Below are 22,981 nucleotides of genomic sequence, written 5' to 3'. Positions count from 1 at the left end.
CATCTATTTCTGCCAAGCTACCTTTAGTTGTCTTTATAGTGATGTCATCCGCATAGAAAGAGTGTCGGATGTCAGAAATATCGAGTTATTTGGCTAGACAAATCTTGGCTATAATCAAAAGCGTAGGCGAGACCACAGCGCTTTGTGGTGTGCCTTTGCTCGGTGGGTAAAAGACTTTGGATTCGCCTTCTCCTACTTTGACGACAGCGGTTCTTTTAGTAAGAAAGTTTTGTACATCTATGTACGTACTTCGACCACAGTTTGTCACTGCTTGCCCATCTAGTATGGCCTCAAGGCTTACGTTGTCGAAAGCGCATTTTATGTCGATGGCCACAACAATGTTTTCTCCTGCTTTTAGAACACTTGTGTGCTTCCTCCTTTAAGGCAGAAGGATGTCCTGTGTTGACACGTTTGAGCGGAAACCAAACATGATGTTTGGCGACGAGTTATTGTGTTCAAGATGCCATTGAAATCTGGTATTTATTAATCTTTCAAACACTTTGCCTAAGTACGAGGTAACAGAGATTGGCCTGAGGTTTTCCATTGCCAATTTTTTGCTTGGTTTGGATATCATATTTATTAAAGCATTCTTCCATTGCTGAGAAAGAATGCTGTAATAAATATGCCATTTACCCAGTGTTTGTTAATGAAGTTTAGAAGTGGTGTTAAGTCTTCATCATTCATTTTGCGGAGAATGGCATTGGTGATTCGATTAGCCCCAGGCGCGATGTTGCGTTTTGTGCTGACGATTTCCGGTTTGACCTCGGCATGTGTGAAATGTGCGTTCAGTTCCGAGTTTACTTACGTTCAGTTCCGAGTTCCGAGTGTACTTGGCCTTGTAAGGGGATGTGATGGCTCGTGCGCCGAATTACTTGATATTGATGTCATGAAGGAGGTTGTCTCGTGTGCCTTGATATGTATGCAATAATCTTTCTGAAGATTTTTGTCCTTCGCGTTTGATTTTCAGTGGGTCATTCATTGCTTTGAGGATATTACACGTCTTTGCTGTTCCTAGGTTTCCATTTAGCGAATCGCAGAATTGATCCCAGTGGGCTGTCGCGAGTTGACTAGCATACTCCTCAACTTGCTGCGTTATTTCCTTAATTTTCACTTTAAGTTTCTTATTTCGCTTTTGCCTTTTACATTATTTAGTGAGGTTCATTTTTGCTTCCCACAGGTGGAGAAGGTGAGCGTCTACTTCAATGGTGTCGTCTGTTCCAGCGACAGTTTTGAGGTACATTTGCTTTTCATTTCAAATTACTTTGCATCACTCGCCCAAGTCGTTTAGAGCAGGCAGACAGACAGACATTGAACATTATGTGATACTGAGGAGCTTTCGTGGGAACCCCTGTCGGGGACCCGCGGAAGCCGCTGGCCGCGTCCAAGTCGGGGCTGGGACACCATGATGTTCCGCCTTTTCTTGGGCCCTCTGGATTGCCTGGATTTGTGCCTGGAGCGATGGGCTCCGGAGTGCCTCTTCCCAGCCGGCTTCGGTGGATAGAAGGCCTTTAGGTAACGCAGGGCATTGCCAAAGCATATGCGCTAAGGAACAATAAATTTCATTACATTCCGGACAACTTGAGTCAACGTCTGTGGAGATACTACCGAGAAGGCACCGTTTATAGCAGTCACGTGCACGTTTAGAGATTTTATATATGCATGCCAGTCTGTTATTTTAGCTGTGCCGATGTGTCTGTGGTTCCGGCCTGTGCAAATTGTGGTGCTTAGTATGTAATGATCACTGCCCAGGTTTTGAAGTATGTTGTAGCAGTCTACGCTGTCGCAGTTTTTTACTATCATCAAGTCTAGACTTATGTCCAAAGATGTGCTGTTGCCTGTTGTCATTAGGATAGCAGGGTCCAATAATAGCGTCATTCTTAGTTTCTCTATTTGTCTTACAACATTCTTGCCTTTGGTGTCCTGGATCTTATATCCCCAGCTTGCATACCTGGCATTGAAGTCCCCAACTATGATTAAAGGGTTCCGTTTCGCCAACCTTGCTGTCTATTGAAAGAGCTTGTCAAACGTTGCGCTTTTTTCTTCCGGGGCACTAAAAATATGAAGTACGAAGGTGCTCTTTCCATGGCTTCCTTTGCAGGTAATTTCTGTTATGAGATGCGGAATATCCGTCTCTTCTATGAGCTGATGGCATATTGCTGTAATTGAGTGATCGACTATTGTAGCTACTTTCCATTCTGCGTTTCCGGTACTTGTCACAAGGCCGTTTAATGGGCAAGCTTTCGTGTAGGTTCGTGTAAACAGAAAACCACTGATGACATAACTATGATCAGGAAATGAGCTGACGGGACCGTTTGCTTCCACCCAAATCCCGAACACTCAATATATTTCAGAAACCACTAAAAGACAAGTAACAAACAAAGAACACAGCATGCATAACTATAAAGATGTTAGCAAGAAGAACAAACGGTGAAAGACGTGAACAGTGCATAACAAAATGTCCAGTGGAAGGTAACCCTTCTCACAACCTAGCGGGACGCGGTGCTTGCAGCTGAGGCTCTGCTACCAAGTCAAGAACACATTCACGCTAATGGTGAAAGCGGTGATGCGGGGCTTGCAACTGCTGCGACCGAGTAACGGTGAAGACGCGCTCGTGCAACAGGGGAAAAACTGGCAATTAGCTTGAGAAGCTCACGTGGTTGACTGGCACGGAAGGAAGCGTCGCGCTGGTTGAAGTGAATGACCTTTCGGCGTTCGGCAGCCGCAGCTCGCAGACGAAGCCAGAGGCATTTATTGGCCAACGCCACAAGACCAGAACAAGCCTGGCCCACATCAGGTGACGATAAGAAGCTTTGTGCCCAGGTGGGAGACCGCTGGGACTTTGATGCAGGAGCTTTGCTTGCCGCCACTCCCGCGCCCTGGCCACCTTCTTCACACGGTCCCGACTCGGCCACGTCTGGCAATAGATTCGCTGTTCTTCTCCAGTGGCTCTCCTAAATCTCCGTGGAGGGACCTCATTGAACCAAAATATTGATGATGATGATGTCCTCTTATAGATGGCGCTCACCAACAGAGGGGGATGGGCCAAAAACCGGGCGGGAGGATACTTAAATGAAACTAAAATGAAAATGAAGCCAATCTGAAAAAGTGGTTTAAAAGAAATACTACAAAAAAACTAAAATGTTTGCTGAGCAAGCGGTCAAACCATCTCTTGTTTTTTAATAGACATAACTACGAAATATAAACTAAAGATCTGATAAGGTGGGGTTCACTAGCACAGTAATCTTTTAGTTGCGTTGATGTAATCAAACACAGTGGAGCATACTTCCCTGTGGCAGTATCCAAATGAAGTTCCACCAAGTGATAAAATACTTGTAGATTTACTTGTATTTCTAGCTTTTGTAATGGGGCTACTAAAAATATTTTTCCCTTATAAGAATAACGATGGCAGAATGAAAGAAATCTTCAATTGTTTCAATTTCGTTGCGCCAAATGCATAGCGGTGACGCCTTGAGTCGAGCTTTGTTAACATGATAATTTAGTTGTGGAACTGCACAGCGCAATCTGGTATAAGTGACCTTTAACTGGCGAGATACATACCACTGTTTATTCCAGCAATAGCTCAAATGCTCGAAATCTTTGAATTTATCCCAATTGCCTTTTCCCCATTGCAGGCAAGCATTTCTGAACCTTAGCGCTGCCACGTGAACAGTATCTGGCAAAACTGGGATGGTGGGCCAAAATGTTCACACCCACACGTGCCGCAACCGAGCGTTATCTTAATCTTCTTCTGGCTGATAGGGTGGCGCACTTTTTAAACATGCACAATCACATCACAAAAGCCCCCCTTTCAAAAAGTTTTTTTCCGTAATGAAAAAACTGCAGATGAGTGCGCGTTTCACCACAAACAGCAAATATCCTGCTCAATGGTCACTACAGTCTAACAATCAATAAACTTTTTATACCGCGCACGTTCAGACAAAATTTCCTGTAAGTCTAGTACTCAGTTCACAGCCAAGCTACAGCGTCCTGCCCAAAACTAAGAAAATCACAATTGTTGTGAAATAAAGTTGCAAACCCATTATATATACAAACGATGTAAGTCCTTGTTTATTTGGGCTAAATCTAGAGGCAGTGACCAGTTATTTAAACTCGACCCTCAGGTTACAGCGTCCCACACCAGACGAAAAACGTATTTGTTTCTTCATTCGCGTGCAAAACTAAAGCTTTGTAGCGTTTCCGATCAGACACATGCCTGTAGTTCTGCCTCAGGGTAATCTGATAGTTCAACAAGCTGATTGCGTTAGTGCGGCTTTCCTTGGACAACAACAGTAGTAGTAATCTGCAAGTGTTAGCGGTCTGGAACGCTCCACTGCCCTGTTTGGTCACGTCATCGCCCCGTCCAGGCCCCAAAGTTTTTGAGGCATCAAAAATTATAACCTGAACGTTTTGCTGATCAGCTGACGCCACAGAAGGCATCGGAGCTTTCTCATTGCTCAAAGAGCACTGAAGTGGAGCTAGCTTGCCATAGTCTTATCACTTCCTGCAAGGCTAGCAGTTTTAGTGTGAATGCAGTCGACCTTTATGTTTTGGCCCTCCTGCCATTCATCTTCATCGCTTATCACTGGCTTCACTTGTGACACTGCCATACACACCTAGACAGGTGTTTCTGCTCTTTTGGTGAGGTCACTTGTGTGAATCTCCTCGGAGCTAAATATGGACTTCTGTCTGCTCATAAGATACTTACCCACATGGTCATCAGCCATACCAACAGCATTTGTCACTACAGCTGGCTGCACGCAGACAGGCAGTACAACTCTCTCTGAGTTTTCCGCTTGGCTTGCACACAGGTCACATGCTCCTTCATCTGACTCACGTTTGCTTTTTAAACTGAATGATTTCGTAGGCGTTTCTTGCTCTTCTCATGGAACGCTACAATCTTTATTTTGACATGACGTAATCATTACGCCATGTTGAGGCGAGATAACTGTAAGTTCCTCCACCTTGCCTGTGCCACTGCTTACATCTGGCAGTTATACGCAGGATGACTCTACGGCTACCGCCTTAGAGTCGTCAACAACACATACGATCTTTGCTTTGCTACTTGTTTTACTTCGTGCACCGGAAGAATCGGCATCTCTTCTAGAGACTGCCCCTTGGTTTTCGGATGTACTCTATGCGCACGTCAACCGCCCTTTCATCAGGGTTGTCTAGAGAACTCCATACCTCTTCTAAAACTACGCATTCGGTTGCACCAGTTCGTGAAGCCACATGGCTATATCGAGAACTTGACTCTCCTTTTTCTGAAACTTCCTGCGAAGCCATATTGATCCCGGTCACCAAACCTCGACTGGTCTCACCCTCGCTCTTCCCTTCGACTCTGCCGTCCACCTGTAGGGAATCTCTGCCTAAAGTTCCATCACAGGCGTTCTCAAGTCTGCCATCGAAAAGAGACACTGAATTACGCATAAAAGTCCTACCACTTGAAAACAAATATATTATCGGCTCTCTGGAACTCAGATAGGAATGTTCCTCCCGCCAGTTTCTACCTTTTAGTGCCCTTGCTTCGGCAAGTCTAAGACGCAATTGCAGGTATTGGTTCTCTAATTCAAGCGGCTCCTTCTTCGCGCGTGTCTTCAGTTCAAGCTGTTTTTCTTTCTCGCGCGCATTTTGCCTTAGCTCCTCAATCCCACTTTCCTTCTTTCTCAGTTCTATTTCAAACTCCATTTTCTCCTCCCTCTCCTTGTGAATGCACCTCTCGTGTTCCTCACATCAAGCCTCCATTTCATCGCCTTTTAGACCCATGCGTCTTGCACACTCCTCTAGGATTGCCCTACTCATGGCCATGTTCCAGTCTGGAGAGGTAAGTGGGAAGCATAGTCTCGTCTTGTCGCCGGACGCCAATTGCCACGAGGCCGTTTATTGGGCAAGCTCTCGTGTAGGTTCGTGTAAACAAAGAACCACCGATGACATAACCATCATCGGGAAATGAGCTGACGAGACCATTTGCTTCCACCCAAATCCCGAACACTCAATATATTTCAGAAACCCCTAAAAGGCAAGTAAAAGACAAAGAACACAGCATGCATAACTAGAAAGACGTTAGCAAGAACAGCAAACGGTGAAAGACGTGAACAGTGCATGGAAATAAATGTTCAGTGGAAGATAACCCTTCTCACAACCTAGCGGGACGCGGTGCTTGCAGCGGAGGCTCTGCTATCAAGTCATGACCGCATTCATGCTAATGGTGAAAGCGGTGATGTGGGGCTTGCAACTGATGTGACCGAGTAACGGTGAAGATGCACTCATGCAGCCGGGGAAAGACTGGCGATTAGCTTCAGACGCTCACGTGGTTGACTGGCACGAAAGGAAGTGTCGGGCTGGTCGAAGTGAATGACCTTTCGGCGTTCGGCAGCCGCAGCTCGCACATGAAGCCAGAGACGTTTGTTGGCCAACGCCACAATACCAGAACAAGCCTGGCCCATGTCAGGTGACGAGAAGAAGCTTTGTGCCCAGGTGGGAGACCACTGGGACCTTGATGCAGGAGCTCTGCTGGCCGCCACTCCCGCGCCCTGGCCCCCTTCTTCACTCGGTCCCGACTCAGCCACGTCTTCTTATAGCTTCTCTGTTCTTCTCCAGTGGCTCTCCTATATCTCCGTGGAGGAACCTCATTACATGATGATGATGATGATGATCCTTGATACTCTGGCACACACCCACAAAGGGTGATCGGCCAAGAACCGGGCGCAGGATCTTAACTAAAAAGCTTATGGTTTTTCAAACACAACGTAATTTTGGGCTGAAAAAATATATTGAAAGAAAAGCCGAAATTGAAAAAAGGAGTATATCTGAGCAGGAAGCGATGCAGGCTATCAGATGCAATTTGAGACAGAGGTAATGTTGGGTCTAAAATAATATATATATATATATATATATAAATATATATATATATATATATATATATATATATATATATATATATATATATATATATATATATAGGCAGATCAACATGGCAATCGCTTTGTTTCAATTATGTATTCAGATACCACAGAGCAGACGTCCCTGTTGCTATACCCGAATTTAATGCTGCCAAACGACAAAATACTGCCTCATTAGAGCAAAATGTTCACGTCCACACGTGCCGCAACCGAGCGTTATCTTCATCTTCTTCTGGCTGATAGGGGTGTGCACTTTTTAAACGCGCAGAATCACACCACAGTACTACAAGTCTTGTAGCTCTTGTATTCTTGGTTGTGGTCCGGCCTCCTGGGCTGCTATGACAGCAGTTGGCCTTTGTCGTGACGCCATCAGCTGCAACACTTGCCCTCCTTTTCGCCAGAAGCCACGGCAGTTCCACTGCCATATTTCGCAATCTTCTGCCTAGGAGAGGACTTTAGAAATTTTGACCACCTGTTGTTCTTTACGAGCACTGATATTGCACAGCACACGAACCTCAACCTTTTTCGTCCCTACAGAATTGCGAGTGTCGTGGAAGAGATCAAACCCACGACCTTCGGATCAGCAGTCGAGCGCCTTAGCCACTCATTTTGGGTGATTTTCATTAATAATAAACCATCCCACGGCTTCACCCAGTGATCATCATTCACTTTAGAGATATGCCTCGATTTTGTTTTGCTCGCGCACTTGTAGCAAGTACTAGCAGCGTTACACAATAAATGCATACCTTCTCATTTTCATAAATATTGCCGCATTGCTGTAATGGTATCAATTTAATTGGCTAAATTACTCCCGCTGTACACATTCTAGTTAACATTTTTTTTATCGCGCATATGCTTTTCTTCCGGCTTTTTTCCCTCTGTTAGTGCCTATATAATTTGTGTTGTTTGTTCCATCTTTTAGCGAAACATAGTCACCTAAACACATGTTTAATCCATACAATAAGAAATCTGCGAGAAAAGTTACACCTTACCAGATTTGCAGAGCGTTCGAAATTATTTGCTTTTGCCCAAAGAGGCTAACAGTTTGTACGTAACATTCAGTGTTTCCTGTATGACATAAGCCAGTGACTTGCGGTAACGCTCCCGTAAAGGCAATCATGCCTAAAAATTGCCTATGTATGTTTTGAAAATGACAATGGTGAAAGTATCTGCAGTGTTTTATTTTCTCTTGAAAGTTCCGTCAACGGCGCTGTTCGGGGGAATTATGGCGCTGTTCGGGACTTGAAGTCTCAAGCGGGAAGATCTCTATGGCTAAGAGTTCTGCTGCATACAGGTAAGACATTTGACTGAAAGTGAGCAATACAGCTATCTTTTGCAGCAGAATTAGGTGTCCGCAACTGAAAGTGAAAGAAATCGAACAAGAAAATCAATTTACACAAACGCCATCAACAAAGAGCTTAAAACTCGCAAAAAATATTTTTGTCAAGGTAAAACAGGAATGCTTTTTCTAAGCGCACAATTAAGACAAAAATTTTCCCTACAGTTCTTGAGAACGTACTTACACTTGCGATGTTACTTTAGTGAAGTATTTTTGAATAATGCTTCTGTGATCTAGGCTACCTTTAACATGGCTAGGTGCTGCTAATGGAACCATTGTATGAAAAGATCGTCCCAATATTTGAAGTTGGTACTTACCGCAATCGTATATTTCCACGGCTTTTAAGAGATGCTGCTGGTGCCATCAGTGCTTGTTTGGTGCAGCACATATATCAGCTGCAAATAAGATTAGGGTTGTCTCGCATGCTTAATGCATATTCGCATTAGTTATGTCGCAAGCTGTTTGCAACAGTTTTTCGAGTGAAGGACCCCGCAAAAATTGTAACAAGATCCCGGAAATGAAAATTTTATTAATTGGCTGACTGACTGATTGATTGATTGATATTAGGCGTTTCTGAAAAATAGAGAGATTGCATTTCCTTCACATGTTTAGTGGAAGTTACAAAGAGCCAAATACGCAGTATAAATGAATATAAGTGCTTTGACCGTACCTACTTTCACAATTGGAAGACAACTTGTAAGCCGGAGAACCCCCAAAATCACACGACTTGTATGCAGGAGAACCCGCAAAACGCATAGAAGCAATTTATAACTTAACAAGCTTTTGTAATTCATGAACATAATTTGTCACATTGGTTATTGTCAGGCAAGCCCTCTTAAAGTAATTTCGATGTGCGGGCAACGTAGTCCTTCAATTGCTCTCTAAAACAATCTCAGCTGAACTGTTGTTTTTGTCTGTCGTTCTACGTTCAATCCAATCTGCGACTCTTTAATCAACAATATAAACCCCAGGACAGCCACTCACAAACTTTTTTTGAGCCGTACATTGTTGATGAAATATCCGCCGCCTTTTTTAAGTTGGTATTGTTAGTACAGGCGTCGAAAATTGGCTTCATAAAAGTTCAAGAAACAAAATATTTGCAGCACAAGCACACCAAATATTCATATGCCACAAGTAGATTCGGAAGGCACACATCGTTGCACTGAAGCGCTGGGCTGTTTATGCCACCTTTCTCCCACAACTACTGGCGGCGTCAATTTGAATTTTGTTTCTATGTTGACACGCTAAATTCATATTTTTTCTCTAAATATGGCAGAGCTCTTTGTCATTGGTGAAAGCTTGAAACGGTCTAAAAGTGATGCGCTTGACACCATATGGTCTGAGGTCACTTTTTTTTACTCGTCTACCAGGCATTATTCGACAAGGTAATGTGATTCTTTGGGTAGCCAACACAAGCAGACTGCCGAAGTCCCCACTGCGCCATACATCATAATTTTAGTGTAGTAGGGAAACATCTAATATGCTATATTCGCCGGGAAACTCTTGTACCTGTGACACACCTTAAAAGCACCATGACCACGCTAATAATGTGGTGGCTGATGGTTAAGAAACATTGTTGCACATTTGCTGATAGCTTGTAAACCATGAACGACAAACTCGTTACGCACTTCGCACTCTGCGATGCTTGGCTAGTATTTTTTTCTGCAAAGCACTATGTATACAACACAAGCTATGCTGATTGATTGCACGACATGAAGACTGCATAGCGTCTATTTGCGAAGATATCGCAAACACCGGCTCAGCTTTGTGGTAGGATACCGGGCTGCCACATTGCGGGCGCTGGCTAGAATCTCGTCTTCTCTTTCACACCTTATTCTTACTATTTTTTTTGCAATTTCACGTCATAGTGGTGATAGACACCAGCGGTGATGATGATGTTGATAATGACCTATATGTATATGACGCCAACTGTGGGGGGTTCGCCACAAAAATTATTAACTAGGGGAAATGGGTAAAACTATATTGTACATGTAACGAAATATAAAATGGTAAGCGCGAAATCGATTTTACTAATTTAGAGAATTGCGACCTATAGCTCTAAGTGCAGTAGGCCACTCTTGCGATCTCATAACAGCTTTCGATGTAAGAGATGCAAGAGATAGATGTTTCATGTCGGGCGAGAAAGCGCGTTAACATAGTATAAAGCGTCCCAGAAGAGTACAATAAAACCACGCATTACACAATGCGAACTAAGAAAGAAGAATAAGGCAATCGAGATAATCCTATTCATGACATAAAGGCTTACACGTACCTATATATTGTCACCGGTGGCTAGAGTAATAACAAAGGGCACATGATGCCTTACAGTGGAGTAGCGGTTATGGGCCTTGCCAGGGCAATAATAAGCTATCGCCTAGTGGGTGCTCTCTATACAACAAATATTACAATGATTTGCGGCGTAATAGGACGTTGCCAAAACCCTGTGTTTAAGAGAGTAAAGAGGCAATGCCTGTATGCTGTGCCGGCTGTTTTGCTTGCTTGCTTGCTTGTTTCTTTCTTTTGTGGCTCTCACCCACTAAGGGGGATTGGCCAAGAAGCCGGTGGTTAATGCAAGTCAATACCTTTAGGTTTTCTAGACTAGAGAAATATGATTAATATTTTTTGACTGTGAAATTATTTTGGCGTAATGTAAAAACAGAAAAAAAGGGGGAGAGAAATAATAGAATTTGTTGAATATTTGAGATGTAATAGTTATATAAAACTCTTCTGATAGTGGAATCATTTCAGTGTATCAGCTAAATAATAAATGGTAGTGTGGCGAGTAAAATTCGAGAGCTGATCACTGACTCAGCAAGGTATTCTTCTTCTGTTATATAAGAATTCGCAGAGAGCCCCGCAGATGTTCCGGTCACCGTGTTCCAATGAAGCGGCCCCAAAAGACAAAAGATTGGGAACATTAAGTGATATTCCTAGTTTTTTATTAAAATTTCAAAGCAATTTATTCTTTGATTTCTGAAACGGTGACATGTGATAAGAAAATGGTTGATATGTTCAGGTTCGTTACAGCTTGAGCACAGAGGGGATGGCACCAGACCAGACCTGTTTAAGTAGAAATTAAGAGGTGGTATACGGCAACGTAACTTTGTTATCAAGACTTCCAATTTACGCCTGGGACATCATTTATATTCCATGTGAAGTGCAGGTGTGAGAGTGCCTCGATTTTTCTCTCGTATTTATCGTCTTCTCGCGCTTGGTGAGCACGAGAGCCAGCGCTTTGTTGCCGCTTTTTATCGTTACAACCATAAGTTTTCGCCCCCAAACACTTGAAAACGTGCTCTGGAAATCGAGGTCATCCAGTTTTCGCTGTGCGCAGTACGTTCGGCGCAGACCTTGCGTTTTCTACAGTGATGGCGTTTAGCAAAGTGTTGGTTGTTCGCCTCGTGCTACAGATCTAGCATTATGACTATCTGGCATGAGCCCCACAAATCGCATAAATATCAGTGCTCACCGATGGTCCAATAAAATGTGGAAAAGAACGGTTAGCCTTCAAGTTACAGAGAAGTTGCTGCAGAGACATCAAAAGCCCGAATACGCCCAAAGAGAGAATCTTAGCTAACAGGAAAAGCAACGGTGTCTGCCGATGAAAGGCCTATGCCAATAACAACGGGTCTGTGTCATGTGTGTAGCTGTCGGTCGTTTTACTCAAACTTATATGCCCTAATAATCACTGTAGAAACACTCTAGCATCACCTATAGCTAAAACCTAGCAGTGATCTAAAAATCAACCTAGAAACAACGATCGGCATGGTCTAGATAACACGTAAAGAGAACCCAGAAATAACCATGGTTTTCTTTAGAATCTTCAAGCGCCGCTTTTTCAAACCTTGCACAGCGTAGCGCAGAAGGTTAAAAATTTCCCCAACTTGAAGTTGAAAAGGTTATTGTGGTGTGGAGCGAAGTGTGTGGAGAATGGTTGGATCAAGGAACTACCACGTGTTTTCGCTAGTATTGAATGCATGAAAACCACTTCAGATGAAATGACAGGCTTCATCACAGGCAAAGGTCACGATACGCAAAATGATGAAGACAACGTCATCTCACGTTTTTTCCACTTTTAACACAAATACTGACTGGTTACGCCCCCAAGCACGCATCTCCTATTCCCCTGATATATCTTATTTTCCATCCGAGACCTGGTACAGCTAATTATTTAAACAAACGCTGATGATGTGCCCAGTGTGAATTGGTCATACGATTGAATTATGTTGTGTTTGTCTCATAACCTCCTGAATTTCGTAATATGCATTGAGACATATAGGGGTACTCTATTATCGAGTAGCAGAATGAAGTTTTTGAAGAAGCTTCATATATACCAGATTGTAACAACATTGTAACCCCAAATTTTACCGCCCTGGTATCGGAAGGATGTTTTAGGCGCACCAAATTTCCAACACTCTCAAAAGAGCAAAGAGCCTTATGTTATGGTGAATGAGGTGAGTAGTGATGATGTCAACTTCTTTTACACTGCAGTCGCGAAGATCACAATTATTAACGCAGTAAGCTTTGCAGCATACTGCCTATCGGTAGGCAACGTATCTTGACTGCAGTCGTACATGCATTTTCTAGGCTTGCAACCAGAACGTCAGCAGTGAAATGTGGTGATGCTTTCAAGGCGTCTGTTGATATGGATCTAACAAACAATTGACAAGGTGACTCAGGTAATTAGAGTGAAAATTGTGCTTGTAAGCACGCCACGAGAATTCACTTGAGTTACAAGGCGAATGCGTCGATGGTTACAAAGCACTTACATTTACATTGTTCCATGCATTCTTGGCAAGATGAAAACCTGTTATCGTTTCCATCGCATCCGTTGTACGTAAAAGTGGTGCAAGCTCCCATGCTGCTGTCAAAGAACCACTGCGTCATCGATTCCGTCTCGGGGCATATTCCAGGCTCTGGTCGTAACAGGCATATATCAGGACGCTTGTCAGCTGAAATGTAAAAAAGCTCTTGTTGTGAAATGGAGTTCCGCCGAGACAATGGACTGCGTAAATACGTCTCATAGATTTGAAGATACCTGTTCCCACGGAGAAAAAAAAAACTTTCGGAGGCAATTTTTGAGTTATTCGCAGGGTCAGGTGCCATCCCAGGAACTGCAGCAACATTCTGATTACGACAGATAATTATATATGTAAAGTTGAACGTCCCAAAATCATCATAAGATTATGAGAGTCGCCGTAACGGAGGGCTTTGAAAATTTTGACCACCTGGGTTTTTTAACGTGCACCAAAACCTGAGCATGTGGGCCCAGAGCATTTCTGCCTCTATCGAAAATGCAGCCACCACCGCCGGGACTCGATCACACACACAACCTGCGAGTCAGCAGCCGAGTACCTGAGCCACTAGACCACCGCGGCAAGCCAACATTTTGACCAAGATAACCTCGGTTGCTTTAACGCCTCAATAACAAACTAAGCCTGATGCATCATCAAAAATAGTGCAAATTCTCTTTATCTCTTCTGTACTAATTTACTAGAATAACGAGTGGTATCTCCTGCATGGTTTCGTCGCACGAAAGGCTCCATCATCCCTTCGAAAACACCATAATCGGTCCCGTCGCAAGGACTGCTAAGAGCCATTGCCATTGAATATTTTGGGCTAGATACATTTAGGTGCCGACTTATAAGCCTCGCTAATAGTTCCCACATTTTGAAGATCTGCACACATGCTAATGTAAACTGCAATCATGGGCGCATTTCGGCGACTATTTCATTTAAAAGTCCTCCAAATATATGTGGTGATACTTCAATTAGTACGCCCCGCCACGGTGGTCTAGTGGCTAAGGTACTCGGCTGCTGACCCGCAGGTCGCGGGATCAAATCCCGGCTGTGGCGGCTGCATTTCCGATGGAGGCGGAAATGTTGTAGGCCCGTGTACTCAGATTTGGGTGCACGTTAAAGAACCCCAGGTGGTCAAAATTTCTGGAGCCCTCCACTACGGCGTCTCTCATAATCAAATGGTGGTTTTGGGACGTTAAACCCCACAAATCAATCAATTAGTACATTGTAGAGCTCATAAACAGGAACGTCGGTATAATACCCACCACCTACAGGTATTCAGCATTTGGATTTCACTGCATAAAGAGCAATGTCGTTGCCCTAATGTTATTGTAACGATCAAATAAGGGAATTCTCTTTCTCCTAAAACCGCTGTCATAATTTGTATTACTCAATTAAAAGCTGCCATTGAAAACGACGTTTGACTTTGTGTAATCTTATCTGACCTGCCATTTTTTTTCTTTTTGCTCACCCATCTCGCAGGTGAGAAAAAAATTAGGTTTTCCTATCAAGTCGCAGCGCACATGCTGCGGTGACATGTCGGTCACCGTTGCTTTAGAGGTATTCTGCTAAGTTGAAATAATCTTTAGACTATGCATGTTCTTTCCGACCAAAAAAGCTTATACACTTCCTCTTGACTCAATGCCAGTTTGCACTAACGTGTCATGATTCGGCTGTTCTCATTTGATCCCTTCACTACATTTACCTAAACTTTCCCTCATAACTTGTTCAACAAATGCCTCTAACGCTACGAGATTGCAAATAATTACTAAATATGGCGTTAGTCATCATGTAACAAAACGTTCCTATGAAGCACCCGAAAAAAAAACACTCAATCGTGCGCATATGAGTATAGGATGAAAGAATCTGCATACGCTACTTTTGGCTTGCAAAATCGCAACAAGCTCGATAATCTGACTTATTTTGCTATTTCGTCTTCGTATACTTACCTAAATAGAAACGTACTTACCTGGTATTTAACTTACTGTAGCTGAGAGGTTTGCCATAGCAAGCTCAGCGTTAATGAATCATCGCAAGTTACAGCAATATAAAGACAAACACACCAAACTTGGCATTTCGTCTGCATCACTCCAATCGCCACAATGACGTGGAGCTACTCGTTATATACCACACGAAATGAAGTGAAATTTGTGTAACCTCCCTGCCTTCTCTCTTTTGTTGCTTCCTTCGTTCCTTCCATAGTCATGCGAAACAAGGAAAAACGGATGGGCGGGTGCATAGCGATGCAGTGCAGGACATAATTCACATCTTATATTTTGTGTCCGATCAAGAGCTAGTACAATTTAAACACCACTAGAACTATTGCGTTTGCTTAACGAAAGTATACACTCGCTCGCTGGATTCCGTGCCGACCAGTTGTGCCCTCGCGATCTCCGACGTCAGCGTAGCTCTGTCCAACTGGGCTGGCCCTACGTCATCTCCTGACGCAGACCTTTGACGACAGCGCAGCTCTGACCAACCGGACTTGCCCTACGCCGTCTCCTGACGCCGACAAGAGCTCTCGCAAGTGGTGCCCCATCCTCGGACTCCTGTGACCATGTTTCCATATTTCCTATCTCTCCTATCCCCTCGAAGTGTCGTCGCTCTCTGGCTTACCTCATCTCTCTTTCTCTCTCTCTCTACACCTTTATTCCTATCCTTTTATTCCCTCCTCACCCCCATCCCTGTGAGCTACTGTTGAGGTGTCGCTCCCTGAAGCACACATTTACCGGGCTCACTTTTGTCTTCCCACCACTTTGTGAAAGTAGAGAAATGCCCCCCATAATAATGTATTTTCCTTCATTTTCTAAAGCTGGTGAGAGGCCCTTTAACAAGACTGGCACAAAAATTAAAGTTGGTTGTGTGCGAGCAAGGATATAGTAAATGCGACACACCCGGCGAACTGTGCTCTGTGAGGGAGAGAGCGACTCATGTTCGTTTCATGCTACTCTCTCCACATGCATACACGCAGTGTTGCTTGGCAGGTATGAACTAAGTCTGCGTTAAATTTTTTTAATTGTGTCGGGTTTATATTAAAGTAAAGGCGACCTGATATACACAGCTTATATTATATGCAGATATATACGAATGCATAACTTGAAACAACAATGATGCATCCTTCGTCCTAATATTGTGTTGAGAAATTGAGAAGGTTGCTACATTTTTAAGGGAAAGTAACACAATAGTCTAATTATCGCAGAGTGTTCGTTTAAAATTCAAAACGCGTGCTTTCGTGCTAAACCCAGCCATCGTATTTTTACTTTATAATGTTGACTGGACAGTTTTAGAGAATTTAAACTTCAGCATATCATTTTTAGCTACTCTTTCAACATCGCTCATATTTTTTCCGCACTGTATATTGATTTCATGAAACTTCAGAAAAAACAAAGTGTTTGTGTGATTTTGACATTAGTGCATTTCTTTGCAATGCTCTTCCATAATTTCAGATTATACTCAGCTGGTATGAAGCAGAACGCCGTGAAAAGCGTGGTTTCTGCGGACTCCACATGGCCTACATTGCCAAAGCTACAGTCACATGAATCAACGATAGTCAATACCAACACGACCACCATAGACACAACTGACACAGTTTGGCCTCCGTTGCGAAAGTCGCAGCGCCGTGCTGATTCACAACGCACCTCGGCGTTGCCAGAAGAAAAACCTGTCCTAATAGTTCTTCACTCACTCCTCGACACACTTCAAGTGTTTGTCAGCAGGTTGAAATCGCCACACACTGAGGCCATACAACAGGTACTGGAACTTCTTCGTGCCCTGCTTACAAGTCTTTAATAAGCATCATGAACCCACGACGTACGGTGGAACCGTGATATGTCTTAAGTCCTGCGTCCACTACTATCGAACGCAGCAGTCTAGCTTAAACTCACCTAGCTGTTTTTACTATGATAATCTTCCTTGGGGACCTTCAATGCCAAAATTTTGGTCTGTCTGCTTTTCTGTTTGTCTGTACGTATGTTTGTCCGCGGTAATGATCCTCCTAAAGGCACCAAACGGTACCTCAAACTGCCAACCCTATAAGCGCCCACCAATATTGCTCAAGTTTCAGCGTTCATACTTGCATGATTATCAGTTAAAAATCAAATATTGCGCATATCTGAGACAGCATAACAACATGTTTTGTATGTGTGCCTTTATACTAGAGAAGGCAACACACAAGTAATTGTAAAGGCCGTAGCGCTTATCCCACTGCGCTTACTGGGCAACACGATGCTCAAAAAGGCAAGTGTTTCCAACGGCTTGCTAAGCCGACACGTTGATGGGATCTGCCCATCGCTTTGCGTTCTACTTCTTATCGCCTACGAGACAGGCACGCATCTTTTTACGCGGGCGTGCGCACGCCTTCCTTCGTTTAGAAGATAACTGCCAGATGGCACTCGTGTCTAACGTGCCTCGATGTGCTCACTAGTCTTCGCTGCACGGATCGAGACTTTCTAACGCAGCGCTTCCAGAATACAATTCACCGATTTTCTCGCACAAAACATCAAATAAACATAAACGTTTTGTTCACTCTCTCGACACACAAGACTATAGTCTTTCGACGACATTTGCAGTGGTACATGCAGATACGGGGTAATTTTTTTATCTTCTTTCTATTTCTCTCCGTTCTGCCATCAATCCCCTTTCTCCGGTGTAGGAGAGCAAACCGGACGCTCACCTGGTTACCCTTCCTGCCTTACCTTTTTCTACCTACTCCTCCTCCACTTTAACCTTGTAGTTGTCTAAAACAGCGTAGAATTGAAGAGAGAACAAACACTAGCAATGGTGACACAAACGCGTTGTCCTGATTTGAAAAGAGAATGTCCTGAAAGAAGTTGGCCCTGGGGAGCAATTTAACAACATGCTTCTTTCGTGTATAATTTCATGGTAAGTGTCTTCACAGTAGTGTGCAGAAGAGCTACCACTAGTGAAAAGAAAGAATAAACCTGCATTCGGAATGGTAAAGACAAGTAAAACGAATTCCTCGATTCGGCTTCCTGATTTTGTCAGAGTTAAACTGCAAGTTTTCAAAGGTAACATTGGCAGTTAGAATTCTGTTTCATTCTCATCCATTGTATTTATAGTCAAGTGCTGTTCACTGTCACCAGAAACAACTGCGGCTATTACGTAAACAGGTGGTTCCCACAAAAGAGTTGGCAGTGTCTTATCTAGATGTCAGCAAACTTAGACAAATCTAGTGTGCGCAAGGCAATTGGCTTTAGGAAGATCAATGAAAAAATTCGGCAGGTCCCACGTACCTGGGAATCAATTTTATGCGAATTATGCGGAGGGAAGGTGACCGTGCTGTATTTTTTTACAGCACGGTTTTAGCACGGACACGCCATGAAACGACGCTAAATATATGTAAAAATGTCGCACGCAGAAGAATATGTTGAGGAGTTGAAGGTGGGTGCACTTGTTGGCACTTGTGCAACGATGCCAACTGGAATATGCATATTAGCAACACCAGCAGTTGACAGGAAGCGCTGATGCTTGCAAAGATTCTGGCTCTGGACACTGCTACATAAATCAACTTCAATATATAGCAACTGACAACAATTGGCGTTAACACGATGTCACGGCTGTATAAAAGGGTACATATGTATTGTTTCTAAAATTGAGCTTGCATAAATAAATGTTATGAATTGTTGTTTCTAACATTTTACGAAGATTAGCGTCTATTTGAAAGGTACTTCCGAGACCTGGCGTAGCTCTGTGGTAAAATGCATCATTACCACGCAGCATGCATACACGTGTTCTACTTCAGCTGGGACCCTAACATTCATTCTTTGCATTCGTCGAGTCGACGCTACCGATGTCGGGTATTTCTTATCGCTCGCTAGTAAAAATTGCCCTTGGGTGTTCTCGTCGTTCCTTGGCAGATACAAAGTACCAATCACCTGTGGCACATACCCACATGTGAGTATGGTATGTGTTACAAACAAACAAAAGTCAAACACTTCCCGCCACTTTCTGGCGGGAAGTGTTTGACGACGTACGCGACGGGATTGTGACATTATTCGTCTCGACCAGCACGTCACATTCGTCAAATCATTTTTCCTCCCAAAAAACTTTTGGTTTACGCCAAGGTAAGGGAGTGACAATGACAGCACTTCAACGTAAGCGGCTAGATAGATAGATAGATAGATAGATAGATAGATAGATAGATAGATAGATAGATAGATAGATAGATAGATAGATAGATAAATAGATAGATAAATAGAGAGATAGATAGACAGATAAAGAGATAGATAGATAGATAAATAGATAGATAGATGGATAGATAGATAGATAGATAGATAGATAGATAGATAGATAGATAGATAGATAGATAGATAGATAGATAGATAGATAGATAGATAGATAGATAGATAGATAGATACGCTCAAAGTCAGCGAATTTCACTAAGAAATAGTTCGCATTTAATACGCGTGGAGGGGTACGGCACACACTCTTCAGTGTGGCTTTGGTTTATTTATTATTTTTGTCGCAACACCTTGAACAAAGTCTATTAGCTTAAACACGGGATATTGATTGCCGCAGTGTGTGAAAAATAATTACTTATATTCTGTTTATTATCGATCAGTCACAGCTTCTGTATGAAAGAGCTCCGACAACAAAAAGCAGCCATGTGCAACTAACAACAAGTAATCTGTGAAACGGCCCATAGAGTGGTGACACAATTCTGTGCTATATGCATGCATATTGTGCAATTAGCGCACGTGTCTTTGTCATCGCTACCATCATCAGCATCATCATCATCATCAGCAGCAGCAGCCTGACTACACCCACTCAAGGCAAAGGCTTTGGTGCAGGATTAACCAACCCGGTCCTGCACTTTCTCCTGCCAGGTTATAAATGCAAGCCCCCTAATCTCATCAGCCCACATAATTTTCTGTCTCCCCCTCACGTGTTTTCCATCTCTTCAAAACCCCAGTTACTCTTAATAACTAGCAATTACTCTGCCTACGCACTACTTGTCCGACCCATGTGCGTTTCTTCATCATTATCGTCACTTGTGAAAAAAATCGCCATGGCAAGTACTCACGTGCAGCAGCCGCACTTGTCTGTTAGCGCAAGCGCGGCGAAAACGAAGTGGTGAATATGACGTCTTGATTTCGCTGGGAAACTTTGCGCTCGGTCACAGTGGTGACGTCGAAAAGATTTGGGCTGCCCTTCCAGTCCTTTTGCGCAGTGTCATTGTCGCGAGGTGTTGTGCGTAGTGAGGAATCAGACGCGCTAACTCAAATTCATCGTTGATATGTACCTCCTTCTAAACTGCGTTCCCTCTTCATATTTGGTGGGTGATATGCGCAAGTTTACGGGAACCAATACTATGCGCTATGAGAAACGGGAAAATTTGTGTCAGTACCCCTTTAAAGCAAACAAGCCGTACAACCAGCGGTGGATATAATGACCACTTTCATACGTCGGCGATTCGCTAAACATACAAGCTCTTACTTCTTACTTCCCTCGTCACCCAATATTACGTTAACAATTTTACAAGAGATTGAATTATTGCACGTAGGCTTAACGTACGGTCTTCCTCCTCGGAAGGTGGATAATCTTCGGATGCTGGTGGCAAGTAGCGCTCTTCCATAGAAATATTTTCGCAGCTACTGTTCCGGTTAAATAATATTGCATCACCTGCAATAAATGTTATCAACGCATTTATTTATGTCTATGCAGAAAATTGAAGTACAGCCAAACACTTCGTCTGATACCAAATAAATTTAGCTGTTCTATATTGCCGCACAGAACTCTAAGATATAAAAAGGGACCGACAGTGAGTATTTGTTTCTCTTTATGTATTCAGAGAATCTCTTATCTACAAACTTCAACGCTGCGAGTGTGACACGCAGCCACGTATCCTGGTTTTTATTCTAGACAATTGGCACGAAATTTTTTCTGGAAAGCAATAGAACTCCCAATTGAATATATAATTGTTCGACGACGATCATTATATGGCGTTATAGTTTAATGCAAAGAGCCTAAAATAAGCCTTTTTTCAAAAAATATATTCCTTTTTTCCAGAAATATGTCATTGAGCTCTCCCAGGTACGCCTTTCATACATCAAATTGAACAAAGAAATGTCCCCATTGGTTATTTGCTTGGCTTATAAAATGCCATGTGTTGGTAGATCTACCAGTTTGTTATGTATAGGAAGTGTGGTTACATCTGTGTATTTTCCACGTTAATAATATTCCACGTAGCAACACGGGGTGTTTCCAATCATGTGCTATATGATTGAAAACATTACTGCATTCGAAAAAATATTGGATCGGTTAAATTATATATATTGTTTCTACGTTCTTGTTCGCAGGAAGTGATCAAGGCAGAGCTCTCATTGCATGAGTTGGACTGGTATATTTATTATTTACCAAGTAAACATGTCCTCGAATGCGAATTATTGGCGTGCTCTTCTGGGCACGAGAAGTAACAGTTTCATCGCAAACACCAAGCGATGAATGCTCTGGTTGACAATTTAAATGTCAGACGACATTACCAACTAACCATTTAGCAGGCGGCCTCATACAAACCAATGAGATTCTGTCATTACGAAATGCGGCCACAGAAGCCAAAGAAGCGACCATCGTACTATCTATTACTTTAAATCACAGTAAAGTCATGAGTCATGAGGACACAGCTCGCTCAAAGGTATGATGCCCCTACTGATTTCTATAAAGATTGGGCGCGCACGATTACACTCCGACGCTAACAGTACACATAACCCACAAAAGCCACGCAATGCTCCAACCTTGTTTTCTGGGAGACATCATGGGCTTTTCGCTCGAGAGAAATGCCAGTATAGACGCATGAAAATATAAGACTTAGTGCGCAACGTCAGGTTGAGTACGAAGAGAGCCATTATCCATCAAAGTCTTGTAATGACCACATCAGCTCTATATTTAGACCTTATCAGGACATTTCATTGCGCTGTAATTGCCTATCGGGACATTTCAATCAGTTGTACTGTCATCCACGCATATGCACAGAATAATGCAGAGTTACAATTTTCCCATGCATAAAGTACTCCACGATTGCCGTCATGAGCTCTTCTGGAATACATATTGTTGTGCATACCTGATATTTACTATTCCCACTATGATGAAAACCATTGATTTGAAAAAAATTCACGTTTAACATAATTTAAAAAATTTAAATGAGCGCACTCGCTTGAGGGTCACAATTGTACAAATAGTTCAGTAGTCTTGTGCTGCCCATTTCAACTACCTTTGCGTAGAGAAATAATTTGTGCATTCTATTATAATTCTCTGTCACTCTGTCACTGTGATACTGTTTCTGCTCGGCTGCTGACTCGAAGGTTGTGGGGTTGACACCTGCCGTGGTGGTCACATTTCAATCCAGAGGTCCGTGAACTGTGCCATGTCAATCATGTTAATACCAGATGGTAAAAATTTTAGGAGACATTCACTACGGTGACTCCCATAATAATATCCTGGCTCTGGTTCGCAATACCCTGGATAATATTATACTATATTATAAGTATTATATTACAATTACCGATATATTTTAGCTCCAATAAAAGAACAATTATTCCTCACTTGGCACAACAAGAAATCTCCAACTTACACGTTGTAATATAGGAAAACACCACTATAAAATAACTTGTCATTTTCAATCCTTGTTAACTGGTAATTTTAGATTTCGTTTGATCAAGCCAGCATTAAGAACTTGGATGAGCTATACAACAAATTTTGCAAATAGGAGAATAGGCATCTCGTTTACACTAGCTATCGTTGAGACAAACACATGAATAGGCATTACGTCTCCCGCTGCATCAATACAAAGAGCACAGCTGTTTTGGAAGACTCTTCAGTGCCCTATTATACCCTTATTATTGTTACGAGGGCCAACAATAGAAAAATTTTCAAAGTGGCGTACGTGAAAATACTGTATCAGATTTTTTATAAGTTTCTCTTTACGC

At 42.8% G+C, this 22,981-nt stretch overlaps 1 protein-coding gene across 1 annotated transcript; it reads right to left on the bottom strand.

Moving 5' to 3' along the window:
• Positions 1–8,059: 8,059 nt before the first annotated feature.
• LOC119185827 (kunitz-type serine protease inhibitor bitisilin-2-like) lies at positions 8,060–22,705 on the bottom strand. The gene is made up of 5 exons (XM_075865462.1): positions 22,627–22,705; positions 20,571–20,678; positions 13,008–13,190; positions 8,556–8,633; positions 8,060–8,257 (listed from the first exon to the last, which is right to left on the bottom strand). Exons 1-4 carry the CDS (start codon positions 22,667–22,669, stop codon positions 8,602–8,604), a joined length of 366 nt encoding a protein of 121 aa, XP_075721577.1. The 5' UTR covers positions 22,670–22,705; the 3' UTR covers positions 8,060–8,257; positions 8,556–8,601.
• Between the last annotated feature and the right edge of the window lie 276 nt (positions 22,706–22,981).

The sequence above is a fragment of the Rhipicephalus microplus genome, chromosome 6 (assembly GCF_043290135.1).
Source record: "Rhipicephalus microplus isolate Deutch F79 chromosome 6, USDA_Rmic, whole genome shotgun sequence".
Taxonomy (NCBI): Eukaryota; Metazoa; Arthropoda; class Arachnida; order Ixodida; family Ixodidae; genus Rhipicephalus; species Rhipicephalus microplus.
This window is presented reverse-complemented; position numbering and strand designations above follow the sequence as displayed.

Excerpts from the sequence above, each read along its gene's own strand:
- LOC119185827 (XM_075865462.1), bottom strand. The coding sequence starts at position 22,669 with ATGACAAGTTATTTTATAGTGGTGTTTTCCTATATTACAACGT. Across the intron at positions 13,191-20,570 it reads ACCTTCCGAGGAGGAAGACC|CTGACAAGCGTCCTGATATA; the intron begins GTACGTTAAGCC and ends TTTACATTTCAG. Across the intron at positions 8,634-13,007 it reads ATGCATGGAACAATGTAAAT|CTGATATATGTGCTGCACCA; the intron begins GTAAGTGCTTTG and ends TCTTATTTGCAG.